The sequence below is a fragment of the Agelaius tricolor genome, unplaced genomic scaffold (assembly GCF_023055355.1).
Source record: "Agelaius tricolor isolate 1412-34295 unplaced genomic scaffold, bAgeTri1.0.p SCAF_10, whole genome shotgun sequence".
NCBI lineage: Eukaryota > Metazoa > Chordata > Aves > Passeriformes > Icteridae > Agelaius > Agelaius tricolor.
Genome location: NW_027269270.1, coordinates 13,410,834 through 13,429,363, shown reverse-complemented (window position 1 = coordinate 13,429,363; position 18,530 = coordinate 13,410,834). Strand labels below are relative to the sequence as shown.

Here is an 18,530-nt window from a genome sequence, read left to right as displayed (position 1 = left end):
CATGAGAGAACTAAAACATCAACGTATACCATGAGAAGCATGTTACTCACTGTAAGGAAGCTTGACAACCACACACTGGGAGTCTATGTGATCGCTGATGCCAAAGCGGTTCTCAGCTTTGATGCGGAATTGGTACTCTTCTCCTGTTGTGAGCCTCATAACTTTGATAACGGTTCTAGCAACAGTGGCAGACACTTCAGACCAAGCAGCAGTACTTGTTTCTCTTTTCAGTACGATATAATTGGTAACCTGACTTCCACCATCATAAGCTGGTGGTTGCCATCTGAGTGTTACACTCTCTTCAGTGACATCGCTAAGGACAACAGGACCAACAGGAGGACCAGGTCTATCCAGCACAACAATATTAACAAATGATTTTGTGGTGCCACTTGAGTTTGCAGCAGTAATGTCATATCTGCCAGCATCAGCAGCCACACTTTCTTTAAGGTTAATGATGAGACTTTCTGCAGTGGTTTCTGTGTGAAATCTCATGGTAGGTTTCAGTGCAACACCATCTCTAGACAGCGTCACCTTTGGCACTGGTTTTCCAGAAACTGGAATTTCAACTTTTAGATTTGATCCTGCTCGAACATATACAGTGTTATGAGGGAAGCCCTTCATGTCAATCTCAGGAGATTCTGAAAAAGAAAACATTTCCAAACCATTAAAAGGATGTTCCATCTTTTAAAATATGAATGCAATTGAATGTGACTTTTGTCTCATGTCAGGAAGCATACCTAATTGTTCTTTAACTGTAACGGGGAGCAGCAGTTCCTTAGGATCACTTAAACCAGCTTGGTTTTCTGCAGACACCCTGAAGAAATAGTCAACGTTTTCCTTAAGACCATGGACAACATGATGAGTTGTCTTTACAACTGCACACTTAACCCATTTTTGCTGTCCTTTCTCAAGAGCTTCAAGGAGGTAGCTAACAATTCTGCTTCCACCATCATGTTCTGGTTTTAGCCATGAAAGAGAAACACTGTCCTTTGTGACGTTTGTGACTCCTAGCTTTTCTGGTGGGCTGGGTTTTTCTGAGAAAAAAAGTGCAACAGGTTAAACAATATAGAAGATACTGGCTTTTTATATTAGCAATTACAAAGGAACACAATCTCCATCAAGAAAATGTGGTTTTAAACCAATTTGTATATTAGAAAAATTTTAAGTAAAATCCAAGCAAAATTTAAAATTCAAGCTATTAATTAGCTCTTTTTTATTTGCAAAACCACAGACATATCTACAAAAATGATCTATTTTACTGTATGTAGATTTAAAGCTTTTGACATTATTTTGAAGTAAACACTTTAAAACACATATTATTTTAAGTATTAACAAATTTTTTCATAGTAAAACATACCTGTTATTTTTGTTCCGTCTTTGGTCTCAGAAGGCACTCCAACACCATATTCATTTTCTCCGGAGACACGGAAGTAGTAAATGGCACCTTCTTGCAAACCAGTCACTTTGTAGGACAGGCGATGACAGTTGTTTGTCACAGTGACCCACGCCTTTTTGCTAGCTTCTCGTTTTTCAATTACATAGTTCTTTACAGGTGCTCCACCATCATTTTCAGGAACATCCCAAGATAACACAGCAGATTCTTTAGTTATGTCTTTTGTTGCAACATTAGATGGTGGGCCAGGCGTATCAAGAACTTTGACCATTAAAGTCAAGGCGGTAGTGTTCAGGATGTTTTGCAATGTTAATGTATATTTTCCAGAATCATTTCTTGTTGCTTTTTCAATAGTAAGAGATGTACAATTACTTGAAGTGTCAATGCTTGCACGTGTACGGAGATCAGTGTCTGGTTTGTTCCATGTTACATTTGGGACTGGTTTGCCTCTGAAAGGAACAGTCATTGTGAATGATCCACCAGCCTTTACAATTAAAGTCTTCCGCATTTCACTGTCAATTTCAAAGGCAGGTTCTTCCTCTCTTTCTTTAGCCACCTGAGGTTCTGAGACATCACTTGGTTCACTGACACCCATTTTGTTAATGGATTTCACTCTAAAAACATACTCAGAGCCTGACGTTAATCCACTTATGGTATATTCTGTGCCTCTTAAATTCTGAATAGCTGTTGTCCAGTCAGTTTCATCAGTTTTCTTGTATTCAACTGTGTATCCTGTTACTGGAGCACCTCCATCAAACAGTGGCTTTGTCCAACCAATTGTGATATTTGACCTTGTAGAATCCATAATCTTAGGTTTAGATGGGGGCGATGGCAGGAAGATTGGATCTTCTGCCTTAATCAATGGTGTGGTTTCACTTGGGAGACTTAGGCCAGCAGCATTTTCTGCATAAACCCGGAATTCATATTCACATCCCTCACGGAGACCCGATGATTTCACTCTTAAATCATAAACTGGCTTTTTGTTTACACGAATCCATCTTAGGCTGGTTTTCTCACGCCTTTCAATTACATAGCCTGAGATCTCACTGCCTCCATCAGACTCAGGTCTTGCCCAGCACAGAGTTATTGAATCTTTGCTCACACTGGTGATCTCTAAAGATGTAGGTGGGCTTGGAATTGTAAATGGGTCTAGGGCTTTGACAGCAACACTTTCTAGAGGCTCACCAACGCCGTATTTGTTAACTCCCATTACTCTGAAAATATATTCATTACCTTTCAGTAATTTTGTCACTTTACAAGATGTTGTTTTAAGCTCTCCTTCACAAAGTGTCCATGCAATTCTGCTGGTCTCACGTTTTTCCACAATATAATGATCAATATCTGCACCACCGTTTTCTTGAGGGGGTCCCCATGACAAATGGCACTTTTCAGCAGTAAGGCCATTTATTTCTAATGGACCTGCAGGTGGGCCAGGTCTATCAAGTACTTTGCAATTAATTGCCAAAGATTTTGTTCCTGCAACATTCTGTAATGTTAGTACATACTGTCCTGAATCCCCTCGGATACAGTCCTTAATGGTTATTGCAGTAGTGTAATCTGTTGACACTATTTCAACTCTAGCTTTTCCTTCGAGCTCCTTGCCATCCTTCGTCCATGAAATCACTGGTATTGGCCGTCCTGCAACATCAGCATTGACTTTAAACACTTCTCCAGCTTTCACAACTACAACATCCCTGAATTTGGCATCCATCATAATTCTTGGAGCCTCTATGTCATCTTTCACGGTCACAGGTCCAGTTGATTCAGATGGCTGACTGAAGAGTCCAGCAGCATTCTTTGCAATCACATGGAATTCGTAACGCTGGTCTTCTGTAAGTCCACCTACATCAAAGTATGTTTCTTGCACATTAGTAAAATTACATTTTAGCCAACGACCATCCGGTAGTTCTCGGCGTTCAATTATATATCCTGTTACTTTAGCTCCACCATCGTATTCTGGTTTAGTCCACTTCAATGAGACAGATGTTCTTGTAATATTAGTAACTTCTGGTTGACCAGGAGGATCACATGGATCTCTTGCAGCAACTGGTTCACATGCTTTGCTGCATTTGCCTATTCCAGCAATGTTTTCTGCATACACACGATATTCATACATGAGTCCTTCATCAAGACCTGTAACTTTCATTTGTGTATCAGTTATGAGGCTCTTGTTGACTTTTGTCCAAAGAATGCTGCTTCTTTCTTTATGCTCCAAATGGTATCCTAGTACTACGCTGCCTCCATCATTAACTGGTACCTGCCAAGTTACAATCATGAAAGATTTAGTTGCATGTGCCACACGAGGCGTTCCTGGTGGACCTGGAGGCTTAAATGGATACTCTGCCACAACAGAAGGAGAATTAGTATAAGTGCTCTTCCCATAGCGGTTTTCTGCACAAACACGGAACTGATATTCAGATCCAGTGACGAGCCGAGATACTTTAATTGATGTTCTTGCAACTGCTGCAGATACAACCTCCCATGTTGTTGTGGTAGTATCTCTCTTCTCCACAATGTAATTGCTAATGTGACATCCACCATCATATGCTGGAGGTTTCCAAGACAGAGTTACACTATCAGCACTAACTTCATCAATTTTAACATCAGTTGGTGGTCCTGGTCTGTCAAGGACAACTACGGTTAGAGAAACTGTTGTTGTTCCAGCAGTATTTGAAAGATGTAATTCATACTGTCCCAGATCTTCATTTGTAGCTTCCTTGATGGACAGTGAAGTTAAAGTCTTTGATGTTTGAACATTTACCCTGGTTGTCTGTTTTAAGGGATTCCCATCCTTCTTCCAGCTAACAGTGGGAAGAGGTCGCCCTCTGAATGGAATGTCAATCTTAAGATCATCTCCAGCTTTCACTGTGAATGTGTTAAAAAGAAGCTCAACAGATGGCTGGATTTCAATATCTTTTGCAATGACTGGGACACCAAGTTCTCTTGGATCACTTTTTCCTTTTTCATTAATAGCAATCACCCTGAAACTGTACTCTTCTCCCATACTTAAGCCTGTTACTGTTGCTTCCAGTGTTTTCACCTGTGTACATGCACTCCATTTTACGCTTCCTTTAGTCTGCATTTCTACTATATAACCAGTAATTTTACTACCACCATCACTCTCTGGCTTTTCCCATTTAATCGATGCAGAATTGCGAGTCACGTCAACAAGAATGACCTTTGACGGTGGAGAAGGTGGTTCAGACACCTTAACTGGATCAGCAATTTCTGCTGGTAAACCAGCCCCATATTCATTTACAGCCAGAACACGGAAGTAATAACTACATCCTTCTTGTAGTTGAGTAATCTTGAAGGAATTCTTAGTACAGTTGCTTGTAACTGTGGCATATGCCTTTCTTGTGGATTCTCGCTTTTCAACTATGTAGTTGGTAATTTTAGCTCCGCCATCAATCAGTGGTGCTTCCCAGGCTAAAGTTACAAAATCTTTTTTCACTTCTCTGACTGTCAGGTTTAGAGGTGCACTAGGTGTATCAAGCACTCTGACATTAACAAAAGCGGATTTTTTGCCACTGTTGTTCTCTAAAGTAAGATTATATCTACCACTATCAAATCTATTGACATTGTCAATGACCAGCATTGTGTAGGAACTGGTGACTTCAATCTGAGCTCGCTCACTAATTGTTCCTTCCGCTTTCTCCCATTTAACTTCAGGTTCTGGTCTTCCTTTGATGGTGACAAACAGGCGTAAAGTACCACTAGCACGTACAGTGACTACTTTTCTGAGATCCGCATCAAGTTCAATTTCAGGAGGTTCAGTCTTGTCCTCTGCCAAGACTGCACCAGGTATAGTTGCAGGTTCTCCTACTCCTTCTGAGTTGATGGCACAGATGCGGAAGTTATACTCCTGGTTCTCCTTCAGTTTTGTCACGGTGAACTGTTTTGCTTGTAGGCCTGTTGGTGGGGTACAGGTAGTCCATTCATCAGCAGCAGCTTCTTTTACTTCCACTACATATCCTTTAACAGGAGCGCCACCATCATAAATGGGCTTACTCCAGGCAAGGGAAACTGATGACCTGGAAGTATCTGTAACCTTTGGATTGGTAGGTGGACCTGGCGGATATAATACATCACAAGCACGATAGAAAATGGATGGCTCACTGGGTTCCCCTACCCCTGCAGCATTTTCAGCAGACACTCTAAACTCATAGAAATGCCCATCAGTTAGACCTGTTACTCTGAATCGCAAGTCTGTCAGCCTTTTCTTATTGCATTTGGTCCACCGGATACCATCCTTGTCTCGTTTTTCAAGTATGTAACCTTCAATTTCAGCTCCTCCATTGTCTTCTGGGCGACCCCATGTTACCACCATAGAATCTTTTGTGATTGCTGAAACTTCAGGTGTTGAAGGAGGACCAGGGGGCTTGTATGGATTACGAGCCACAACTGGTTCAGATTCCAAGGGTTCTCCAACTCCATATTTATTCACTGCCATTACACGGAAAATGTATTCATTGCCAGGAAGGAGTTTGGTTACTTTGTGATTTAGAGCCTGCACATCTGTTGCTACTTGTGTCCATGAAAGCCTACTTGTCTCTCTCTTCTCAATGATATAATGTGAGATACTAGAACCACCGTCATGTGAAGGTGGAGACCATGACAAGTAGCATTTTTCTGCAGTGACACCTGTAATGTTCAAAGGTCCTTCTGGAGGTCCTGGTCTGTCAAGCACTTTCACAGTGATTGGTATAGATTTGGTGCCACCAACATTTTTGAGGTTAAGAGTATAGTGACCTCCATCTACTCTTATACAGTCTTTGACAGTGAGACTTGTTTTCTCAATGGTAGATTTAATTTCCATTCTTGCAGTTGTTTCTTCAAGGTCTTTACCATCTTTTGACCATGTAATGTCAGGAATAGGTTTGCCATGGATATCAGCTTCAAGAACAAATGTTTCTCCAGCATGAACAACAATGACATCTCTGTATTTAGGATCCAATGAAGCTCCTGGTGCTTCAATTTCATCTCTGGCAGTAATAGGTCCTGTACTTTCAGATGGTTCACTGAAGCAACCTGCTGCATTTCTTGCAATTACTCTGAATTCATATCGTTGGTTTTCAACAAGACCACTTACTGTAAATTCTGTTTCCAACACATTTGTAAAGCTGGCTTTCATCCAGCGACCATCTGGTAGTTCTTTCTTTTCTACAATATAACCAGTTATTTTGCTTCCACCATCATATTCTGGCTTTTTCCACTTCAGTGTGATATTACTTCTTGTAACAACAATGGCCTCTGGGCGGCCAGGTGGGTCACAAGGATCTCGGGCAACATAGAGTTCTGATACTTTGCTGACTTTGCCAATGCCAACAATGTTTTCAGCAGAAACTCTGAACTCATATTCAAGACCTTCTTCAAGGCCGTCTGTTTTATATTTGGTGTCCACAATAAGTGACTTGTTCTGTTTTGTCCAAAGAATGCTGTTCTTATCTTTACGCTCAAGATGGTAGCCAAGAACTTTGCTTCCTCCGTCATTAACTGGTTCATGCCATTGTACAATCATGTGGTCCTTGGAAGATGCCGTAACAAATGGGGTTCCAGGTGGTCCAGGCACCTTGTAGGGGTATTGCACAACAACTGATTTAGAAGCCAAAGGAGAGCTCTTCCCATATCTATTTTCAGCAGAAATCCTGAACTGGTATTCAGAACCTGTTTTAAGCTTTGTTGCTTTGATGGTTGTTCTTGCAACAGTTGCTGACACAATGTTCCATGTGGTAGTGCTTGTGTCACGCTTTTCTACTATATAGTTGCTTATCTGGCAGCCACCAGTATAATCAGGTGGTTCCCATGATAAAACAACAAAGTCTGCACTAATTTCATCAAAGCGGACGGGTCCTCGTGGTGGGCCAGGCTTTTCTAGTACAATTATGCTCAGGTGCTCTGTTGCTGTACCTGCTGCATTTGTTGCTGTCACGGTATATTTACCAAAGTCTTCCCTGTTGCTTTCTTTAATATGTAAAATAGTTGATGTTGTCGTATTCTCAATATTTAATCTGGTTGTCTGTTTCAGTGGCTGCTCATCTTTTGTCCAAGTAATAGTAGGTTTGGGTCTACCTATAAATGGTACTTCTACCTTCAGATCTTCTCCAGCTTGTACACTGTATGTATTAAACATCAGTTTGAAACTTGGCTCAATAGTCAGGTCTTTAGCTATCACAGGAATTCCAAGTGCTCTGGGATCACTTTTGCCTTTTTCATTGTAGGCAATCACACGGAATTGATATTCCTGTCCTGGACTCAAACCAGACACCTCTGCATTACATGTTTTGGTCTCACTAACAACACTCCATTTTTCTGTTCCTTTAGGCAACATTTCAACAAGATATCCCAAAATTCTGCTACCTCCATCATGTTCAGGTTTTTCCCACGTAAGTGATGCACTTCTCTGAGTGACATCAGTGAGTGTTACTTTCCCAGGAGGCAGAGGTGGCTCTGAGGCTTTGATAGCATCCCTGGTTTCAACTGGAACACCAATTCCATATTCATTTTCAGCCATAACTCTGAAGTAATAAATTGCTCCTTCTGTAAGATTTTCAACTTTAAAACTTGTCTTGGCACACTTAGCGCTTACATTTGCAAATGCCTTCCTGGTTGACTCACGCTTGTCTATTACATAGTTCTTTACCTTTGCACCACCATCAATAATTGGTGGCTCCCAAGATAATACAGCAGAATCCTTCTTTATATCCTTTACCACTAAGTTTTGTGGGGGTCCTGGCGTGTCCAAGACTTTCACTGTAACAAATGCAGATTTAGAACCACTGCTGTTCTCCAGTTTAAGAATATACTTTCCAGCATCATTTCTATCACAGTTGTCAATTGAAAGTTGTGTGTAGTTTATGCCTTTATCAATCTGAACTTTTTCTGAGAAGTCACCTTCTTCTCGGGACCATGTGATGTCAGGTGTTGGTCGTCCCCTGAATGGTATGTGAATCCTAGCAGACCCACCAGCTCTTACCACTATCCCTTTCCTTAGCTCTGAATCAATATCAAGTTCTGGAGCTTCAAGTTTGTCTTCTGGTTTAATAGTACCAGGAACTGATGCAGCCTCTCCCACCCCGATCTTGTTGAGAGCACATACTCGTAGTTTGTATTCTTGATGTTCAGTAAGCTTTTTGATCTCAAATCGAGTGGCGCGTATGCCTGTCTGTGGAGTAACAAGCGACCATTCATCTTCATCTGCTTTACAGATTTCAACAAGGTATCCCTGGATTTCACAACCACCATCATAAATAGGTTTACTCCAACCGAGTGTAACTGAACTTTTCGTGGTATCCACAACATGGGCATTTGTAGGTGGGCCAGGCTTGAACATCGGGTCACAAGCTTTGAAGTAGGGAGAAACTTGGCTTGGTTCACCAACTCCAGCAGCATTTTCAGCAGAAACTCTGAATTCATATTCATGATCCTCTGTTAAACCTGTAACTCTTAATCGCAAATCTGTAATGCGGCGTTTATTGCATTTTATCCATCTGATGCCTGCTCGGTCTCTCTTTTCTACAATGTAACCTACGATTTCACTACCTCCATCACTGTCTGGCCGGGTCCAGCACACAGTCATAGAATCCTTCGTGATGTTGGTAATTTCCAAGGCCTTTGGTGGTCCAGGAACCACAAATGGATTTCTCATCATTACTGGCACAGATTCTAATGGCTCACCAACCCCATATTTGTTAACTGCCATGATACGGAAGATGTATTCATTTCCTTCCAAGAGTTTTGTTACTTTCAGCATTGTAGGTATAACTTCTGAAGCAACCACAGTCCATGCCAGGCGGCTAGTTTCTCTCTTCTCTACAATGTAATGAGAAATATCACTGCCACCATCATGAAGAGGAGGACCCCATGCCAGTGCGCATTTTTCAGCTGTAACTCCTGTCACTTGCACTGGGCCCTCTGGAGGTCCTGGCCTGTCCAAGACTTTTACGTTTACTGTTACTGTCTTTGTTCCTGCAACATTAGAGGCTTCTAGAATGTACTGTCCACCATCAACTCTAATAGCATCTTTTACAATTATTAATGCACTGAAATCGGTGTTCTTTATTTCATATCTAGCAGTGTCCTCAAGCTCTTTATCTCCTTTGTACCACTTAATGGTCGGTAGTGGCTTTCCATGAACATCAGCCTCAAGTCTGAATGTCTCACCAGCATTTACAACAATAGTGTCTTTGTACTTTGGATCCATTGAAATTCGTGGAAGTTCAACTTCGTCCCTTGCTGTTATTGGTCCTGTACTGTCAGAAGGTTTACTTATTGTACCTGCAGCATTCTTTGCAATTACTCTAAATTCATATCTTTGGTCTTCAGTAAGTCCTGTTACAGTGAACTGAGTTTCAATGATATTTGTGAAGCTCGCTTTCATCCAGCGACCATCTGGTAAGTCACGTTTCTCTACAATATAACCAGTAACCTTGCTTCCACCATCATATTCTGGTTTGGTCCACTGTAGAGTAATAGAGCTTCTTTTTATTATGATAGCTTCTGGGCGACCTGGAGGATCACATGGATCACGAGCTACATAGCACTCAGAAACTTTACTTGTTCTGCCTACACCAACAATGTTTTCAGCAGAAACTCGAAACTCATACTCAATTCCTTCTTCAAGGTTATTTGTCTTAAAACTTGTGTCCTGAATAATAGTCTTGTTTACTTTAGTCCATAGGATGCTGTTTTTCTCCTTTCTCTCAAGATGGTAGCCCAACACTCTACTGCCACCATCATTTACTGGTTCGTGCCATTGTACAACCATGGAGTCTTTTGTAACTGTTGTCACAAATGGTGTGCCAGGAGGTCCTGGTTCCTTGTAGGGATACTGTGCTACAACGGGTGCAGATTCCAATGCAAAACTCTGCCCATACCTGTTCTCAGCAAATATTCTGAACTGGTATTCTGAACCAGTTTTCAGTTTAGTCACCTTCAGTGTAGTTCTTGCAACAGTAGCTGAAACTGTTTCCCATACAGTGGTTGTTGTATCTCTCTTGTGCACAATATAGTTGGTGATTTGGCAGCCGCCTGTGTACACTGGGGGATTCCATGACAGGGTAATACTTTCTGCACTTATTTCATCAAACTTTACAGGTCCAACTGGCGGGTCAGGTTTGTCTAGAGTAATAATTTCAACAGAGGCAGACTTTTGCCCAACAACATTAGCCACAGTGATTTCATAAGTGCCACTGTCTTCTTTGCTAGTTTCCTTAAGATTCAATACAGTGAGGTCAGTTGAATCACTAACATTGACTCTTGTTGTCTGCTTCAATGGCTGGCCATCTTTAACCCAGGTAACAGTTGGCTTAGGTCGACCTGCAATTGGTATTTCTACTTTTAGGTCCTGTCCCACCTGAACACTGTAACTGTGGAAAGCAGGTCTTACATCAGGTTCAATCACCAGGTCTTTGGCAACGATTGGAACTGCAAGTGCTCGAGGATCACTCTTACCCTTTTCATTTACAGCCATTACTCTAAAAAGATATTCTTCCCCTTGAGTTAGATTAGTAACAACTGCTTCAAGTGTTTTAACACGAGCACACTCTGACCACTTCTCACTACCCTTTGCTTGCATTTCAACAATATATTGTATAATTTTGCTACCACCATCATGCTCAGGTTTTGCCCAGCTTAGTGAGACACTGTTTCTTGTGACATCATCAACTGTTATTTTCCCAGGAGGCTGTGGAACTTCAGCAACTTTAATTGGGTCGCTGGTTTCTGCAGGGAGGCCAATTCCATATTCATTCTCAGCAGAGATTCTGAAGAAGTAATAGCAGCCCTCCTGAAGTTGATCTACTTTCCATGAAGTCTTGTGGCAGTTTGTTACAACAGCTGCATATGCTTTTCTTGTTGCTTCACGCTTTTCAATAATGAAATTCTTTATTTTTGCTCCACCATCCAAGAGAGGAGGCTCCCATGAAAGTGAAACAGAGTCTTTAGTGATCTCTCTGATTTTTAAATTAACAGGTGCACTTGGGGTATCCAGTACTCTTACACTGACAAATGCAGACTTTGTTCCACTGCTGTTTTCCAAGGTCAGAGTATATTTTCCGCTATCAAATCTGTTAACATTATCTAGAACAAGGGAAGTAAAGCTACTAGTGGTATCAATAATAGCTGCTTCTCTGATGTCACCTTCCACTTTACCCCATTTTACTTCAGGTGTTGGACGACCTCTGATGGGAACAAACAGTCTTAAGGAACCTCCTGCTCTCACATTTACAATCTTCCTTAATTCCATGTCAAGGTCAAGGTCTGGTGCCTCCATCTTCTCTTCTACAATAACAGAACCAGGAATATCTGCATGCTCTCCAACTCCTGCTTTATTAACTGCACATATGCGGAATTTGTATTCGTGTTTTTCCACTAATTTTTCTACTTCCATGTGAGTATTCTTAATTCCAGTTGGAGGGGTACAAATTGACCATTCACCATCACTTACATCACATTTTTCCACAATGTATCCCTGAATTTCAGAGCCACCGTCATATATGGGTTTACCCCATGAAAGAAAAACTGAAGATCTTGTGACATCCGTAACTTTAGGATTATTGGGTGGACCTGGCTTGTAAATAGGATCACATGCTTTGTAGTAAGTAGAAGGTGGACTTGGTTCACTAAGACCAGCAGCATTTTCAGCTGAAACTCTGTACTCATAATCATGATTTTCTATAAGACCAGTCACTCTGTATCGCAGTTCACTTATCAGGCGTTTGTTACATCTTGTCCAGCGAATGCCTTCCTTATCTCGTTTTTCAAGGACGTAGCCAAGGATTTCACTGCCACCATCTGAGGCTGGTCTTTCCCATACAACTATCATAGAATCCTTGGTAACTGCTGTGACTTCTGGAGCCTTTGGAGGAAGTGGCACAACAAATGGGTTCTTTGCGACTACTGGGTCGGACTCAAGAGGTTCACCAACACCGTATTTATTTACTGCCATGATGCGGAAAACATACTCATTTCCTTCTAGAAGTTTTGTAACTTTGCAGTTCAGGGTTTGCACATTTGAGTCAACAATAGTCCACACCAAGCGACTGGTTTCCCTTTTTTCTACAACGTAGTGTGAAATATCACTACCACCATCTTGTAGTGGAGGTTTCCATGACAGTGTGCATTTTTCAGCTGTAACACCTGTAAACTCAACAGGTCCTTCTGGAGGTCCAGGTCTATCAAGAACTTTGACGTTAACAGGAACCTTCTTTTCACCTGCCACATTCTTTGCCAGTAGTACATACTGCCCACTGTCAACTCTCGTGGCTTCCTTCACACTGAGGCTTGTTGCAAAATCAGTAGTTTTTATTTCCATATGAGCAGTGCTTGTCAGCTCACGATCACCTTTTAACCACTGAATGGAAGGTATTGGTTTGCCATGAACATCAGCATCAAGCTTGAATGACTCACCAGCATGCACTACAATAGTGTCTCTGAATTTTGGATCCATACTTATTTGAGGTGGTTCTACCTCATCTCTTGCTGTAATTGCCCCTGAGCTCTCAGACGGTTCACTGAAAACACCTGCAGCATTTCGTGCTATAACACGAAACTCGTATCTCTGGTTTTCGACTAGACCAGTTACTTCAAACTGAGTATCAATGACATTTGTAAAGCTTGCTTTCATCCAACGGCCATCAGGTAATTCCTTCTTTTCAACAACATAACCTGTGATTTTACTTCCACCATCATATATAGGTTTCTTCCACTGGAGTGTTACTGAGCTTCTTGTGACAATTATAGGTTCTGGACGACCTGGAGGGTCACATGGGTCACGTGCAGTATAGCATTCAGATGCTCTACTTGCCTTTCCAATTCCCACTATGTTTTCTGCAGAGACTCTGAATTCATATTCAAGACCTTCCTCAAGGCCAGTTGTCTTAAATTTGGTATCTGGAAGAGGTGTTTTATTCAGTTTAGCCCACAGAATGCTGTTTCTTTCTTTGCGCTCCAAGTGATAACCAATGATCCTGCTACCGCCATCGTTGACCGGTTCGTGCCATTGTACCACCATGCTGTCTTTTGTGATATTTGTAACAAAAGGAGTTCCAGGTGGACCAGGAACTTTAAATGGGTATTGGGCTACTATTGACTCTGAGGTGAGATACGTACTCTTCCCATATCTGTTCTCAGCTGCAATTCTGAACTGATATTCACAGCCAGTCTTTAAACGACATGCTTTTATAGTTGTTCTAGCAACAGTAGCTGACACAATATGCCAAGTCGTGGTGGAAGTGTCTCTTCTTTCTACAATGTAATTATTGATAGAGCTACCACCATCATACTTGGGTGGTTCCCAGGAAATGGTAATACTATCTGCTGTGACTTCATCTACTTTTACTGGTCCAGTTGGAGGTCCTGGTTTGTCAAGGACAACAATATTTAGTGTCTCAGCTGCTTCACCAGCAGAGTTTGTAAGTTTAACTAAATATGATCCCACATCTTCTCTGCATGCTTCTTTTATTGTTAACACTGTGTTGTTTTCTGAGCTTTCTGCATTTACTCTTGTAGTTTGCTTCAGTGCCACATTGTCTTTATGCCAAGACACTGCTGGTTTGGGTCGACCAACAAAAGGAACATCAACCTTTAAGTCCTCTCCTGCTAGAACACTGAAAGTGGTAAACAGTAGTTTGAAAGCTGGGGGGATCACAAGATCTTTTGCAACCACTGGAATACCCAGCTGGCGAGGATCACTGATACCTTTCTCATTCTGAGCTGAAACACGGAAGGTGTATTCTTCACCTTGGATCAGTCCTGTGATGGTGGCTTCAGTAACTTTTACGGTAGCACAGGTTGACCACTTTTCACTGCCTTTGCTTTGCATTTCTACAATATAGCCCAGAATTCTGCTACCACCATCGTGTTCGGGTTTTTCCCAAGATAAGGTTACACTATTTCTTGTCACATCCAACAAAGTTATTTTCCCTGGTGGAAGTGGTCTTTCTGACACTTTTACGGATTCTGAAGTTTCAACTGGAAGGCCTATTCCATACTCATTTTCAGCAAGGACTCTGAAGTAGTAGTTGCAGCCTTCCTGCAGTGAATCAACTTTCCAGCTGGTCTTGTGGCAATTCGCATTAACAGTTGAATAAGCTTTTCTTGTTGATTCACGCTTTTCAACTATGTAATTTTTTATTTTAGAGCCACCATCTATGAGAGGAGGCTCCCATGTGAGTGTAACTGAAGATTTTGTAACTTCCTTTATTTTCAAATCTTGAGGTGCCCCTGGAGTATCAAGAACTCTGACGTTCACAAAAGCTGTTTTACTACCTGAGCTGTTTTCAATTGTCAGTATGTATTTGCCACTATCAAATCTATTTACATTTTCAACAATAAGTAAAGTATAAGAACTTGTTGATTCAATGCTTGCTCTATCCAAAGATTCCCCATGTTCTCTTGTCCATTTAACTTCAGGTGCTGGTCTTCCTTTAATTGGGACAAAGAGTCTCAGAGTACAGCAAGCTCTAATAGTTACAACTTTACGTAGCTCTGCGTCAAGTTCAATCTCTGGAGGTAGCATTCTTTCTTCAGCTTTTGGAGTGCCAGGAACAAGAGCAGGTTCCCCAAGACCTTCAGAGTTCATAGCATATATCCGTATTTTATACTCTTGGTTTTCTTTCAAGTCAGTGATGGTAAAAGAAGTGGCCTTTAGACCCACTGGTGGAGTTACAATCTTCCACTCATCTTCTTCAGGTAGAGCAATCTCAACCATGTAACCTGTGATCTCTGAACCACCATCATATATTGGTTTGTTCCATGCTATTGTAATAGAAGACTTGCTGCTATCCAAAACACGAGGATTACCTGGGGGACCAGGCTTAAACACAGTATCACAGGCTTTATAGAATGGACTGGTTGGGCTTGGCTCACTGACACCAGCAGCATTTTCTGCCATGACTCTGTATTCATATTCATGGCCTTCTGTCAGTCCAGACACTTTAAAACGTAAGTCAGTAACAACCCTTTTGTTACATTTCACCCACCGTAGACCAGTCTTGTCTCGACGTTCTACAATATAGTTAGTTATTGGGCTCCCACCATCAGAATCAGGATGGCCCCAACAGACAACCATAGAATCCTTTGTAATTGCTGTAACTTCGGGTGTTTTAGGTGGATCAGGTGGAACATATGGATTTACTGCAAGAATGGGCTCTGATTCCAGAGGCTCACCGACTCCGTATTTGTTAACAGCCATAACTCGGAACACGTACTCATTGCCCTTCAACAGTTTAGTAACCTTCAGTTTAGTCACTGGAACTTCTGCGCCTACAGATGTCCACGCTAATCTACTTGTTTCACGTTTTTCAACCACATAATGGTCAATCTTTGCTCCTCCATCATCCAGTGGGGGTAGCCACGACAGCACACATTTTTCTGCAGTGACTTCAGACACAGCCAAAGGCCCTTCTGGGGGACCAGGTCTATCAAGAACTTTAACATTGAAGATATGCTTGGCAAAGCCACCAGGGTTTGTTGCAGTAAGTGTGTAAGCACCACCATCTCTTCTTGAGGAATCTTTGTTGGTGAGAACGGTAGAGAAATCTGCTATTTTTATTTCTAATTTTGCTGTGTCTTCAAGTTCTTTTTCTCCCTTTGTCCATGTCATAGTTGGTGGAGGGCGACCTGAAACATCAGCCTCAAGTCTGAAAACTTCACCTGCTTTCAGCACTATGGTGTCCTTGTATTTAGCATCCACCTTTATCCTTGGTGCTTCAATGTCATCTCTACAAGTGATTGCATCTGATGGCTCTGAGGGCTGACTAACAGCTCCACCAGCATTCCTAGCAATGACACGGAATTCATAAGCAGCATCTTCTGTCAAACCACTTACAGTGAATTCAGTCTCTAATATATTGCTGAAATTAGCCTTCAGCCAACGGCCATTAGGAAGGTCTCTTTTTTCAACAGTGTAGCCAGTTATCTTAAAACCTCCATTATATTCTGGTTTAGTCCACTTCAGTGTAACTGCATGTCTTGTAATGTTCAGAGGTATCGGCTTACCAGGTGGATCTATTGGGTCCAGGGCAAACACAGGCTCAGATGGCTTGCTTGGCTTACTCTTCCCAGCCAGGTTTTCTGCTATAACACGGAATTCATATGCAATGCCATCGGTAAGTCCAGATGATTTAAAGATATTTCCTGACACCAACATTTTACTTACAGTCTGCCAAACAATGCTGTTTCGCTCTTTTCTTTCAATGTGATATCCTAGTATTGGGCTTCCACCATCACTAACTGGCTCATTCCAGCTAATGGTCATGGTTTCTTTGGTGACTGCAATCACCTGAGGAGTGCCAGGAGGCCCAGGTACCTTAAATGGATAGTTGGCAACTACAGACTCTGAAGTAATGGCTGGACCAACTCCATATCTGTTTTGAGCTTTAACGCGGAACTGATACTCAACTCCAGTAGTGAGACGAATGGCTTTAAATGTAGTGCGTATCACTGTAGTTGCCAATTCAGTCCACGTGGTACTGTCGGTCTGACGCATTTCTACAACATAGTTACTTATTGGTACACCACCATCATTCAAAGGAGGCTCCCATGAGAATGTTAGGAAATCACATGAAATTTCTTCAAATTTGATTGGTCCAGTAGGTGGTCCAGGTATGTCATGAACCTGAACTGTGATTACTTCACTAACTTCTCCAACAATATTTTTAGCTGACAGTGGATATTGACCACTATCACTTCGAATGCATTCATTGATGGTCAGTATGGTTGCAGTTGCTGTATTTTCATAATTTACCCTTTGTGTTTGCTTAAGTATTTGGTCTTCTTTCTTCCAAGTCACAGTAGGCCTTGGACGACCAAGTACAGGGATTTCAATCTTGATATTGTCACCAGCTTTGGCAATGACTGTTTTCTGGTAAATAGCACGGAGATCAAACTCTGGTAGCATTGTTTGCTCCTTGATAATAACTGGTCTGCTTTCCCTTGGGGCACTTCTTCCAGCACTGTTAACTGCCATAACCTGGAAAGTATACTCTTCATTTTCAGTTAGATTCTTTACTACACAGTCCAGCGTTTTTACAGTGGTGATGTGTGCCCACTGGTTGGTTCCTTTTCTCTGTGCTTCAATTACATACCCAGTGATCTTGCTGCCACCATCGTGTTCTGGTTTTGGCCAAGCCAGGCTAACTGAATTCCGTGTTACGTCCATAATATTAAGGCTCTCAGGTGGGGATGGGGCCTCGGAAGCTTTTACTGGTTCTGTAGTTTCAGCTGGCTCACCAATACCATACTCATTTTCAGCCAGTACTCTGAAATAGTATTCACACCCCTCAGCCAAATTAGGAACCTTGAAGGAACACTTCTGGCAGTTGGTTGTGACTGTTGAATATGCCTTCCGTGTTGATTCGCGTTTCTCAACAATGTAGTTGGTTATACGTGAGCCTCCATCTACCAGAGGCATATCCCATTGGAGGGTTATGCTGTCTTTGGTTATTTCTCTAGGCTTAAGGTTTATTGGTGGACCTGGTGTATCCAAGACTTTTACATTTACAAAGCCAGTCTTCTTACCAGCAGCATTTTCAAGAGTCATTACATATTTTCCTGCATCATATCTGGTGCACTCTGTGACAATCAAGAGTGTAAAAGAGTCAGTATTTTCAATACTGGCACGTCCTTTGAGCGAAACATCATCTTTTGTCCATGTAACTTCTGGAGTTGGACGTCCTTTAATTGGTACAAAAATTCGAATAGTGCATCCAGCTCTAACAACAAGTGTTCTTCTTAGCTCAGCATCCAGTTCAAAGTCAGGAATCTCTTCTCGGTCAACGATTTCCACACTTGGAATTATTGCTGCTTCACCGACACCTGCAGCATTCATCGCAGAGATTCGGAAATTATACTTGGCCCCGGTCTGCAGAGGAGCTACAACAAATTGAGTGATTCTTAAAGCAGTCCCTATTGTGTCTTTCACCCATTCATCTTCTCCTTCTTTTTGATGCTCTACTATATAGCCAGTGATTTCAAGACCACCATCATAGTGAGGCTTGTTCCAGGCTAAAGATGCACTTGTCTTTGTGGTATCAGTCACTCTTGGATTTGCAGGTGGACCTGGTGGGTCTGAAAAACAAATAAAAGATAAAACATTACATTACAGCAGAAGTCATTTATATGCTCTCTGAATGTG

At 41.7% G+C, this 18,530-nt stretch overlaps 1 protein-coding gene across 1 annotated transcript in view; it reads right to left on the bottom strand.

Moving 5' to 3' along the window:
* TTN (titin) overlaps window positions 1–18,530 on the bottom strand; it is a 235,038-nt gene that overhangs the window by 27,290 nt on the left and 189,218 nt on the right. Inside the window, 3 exon segments of the mRNA XM_071434272.1 lie at window positions 51–638; window positions 738–1,034; window positions 1,358–18,463. Coding sequence (XP_071290373.1) covers window positions 51–638; window positions 738–1,034; window positions 1,358–18,463 — 17,991 coding nt within the window.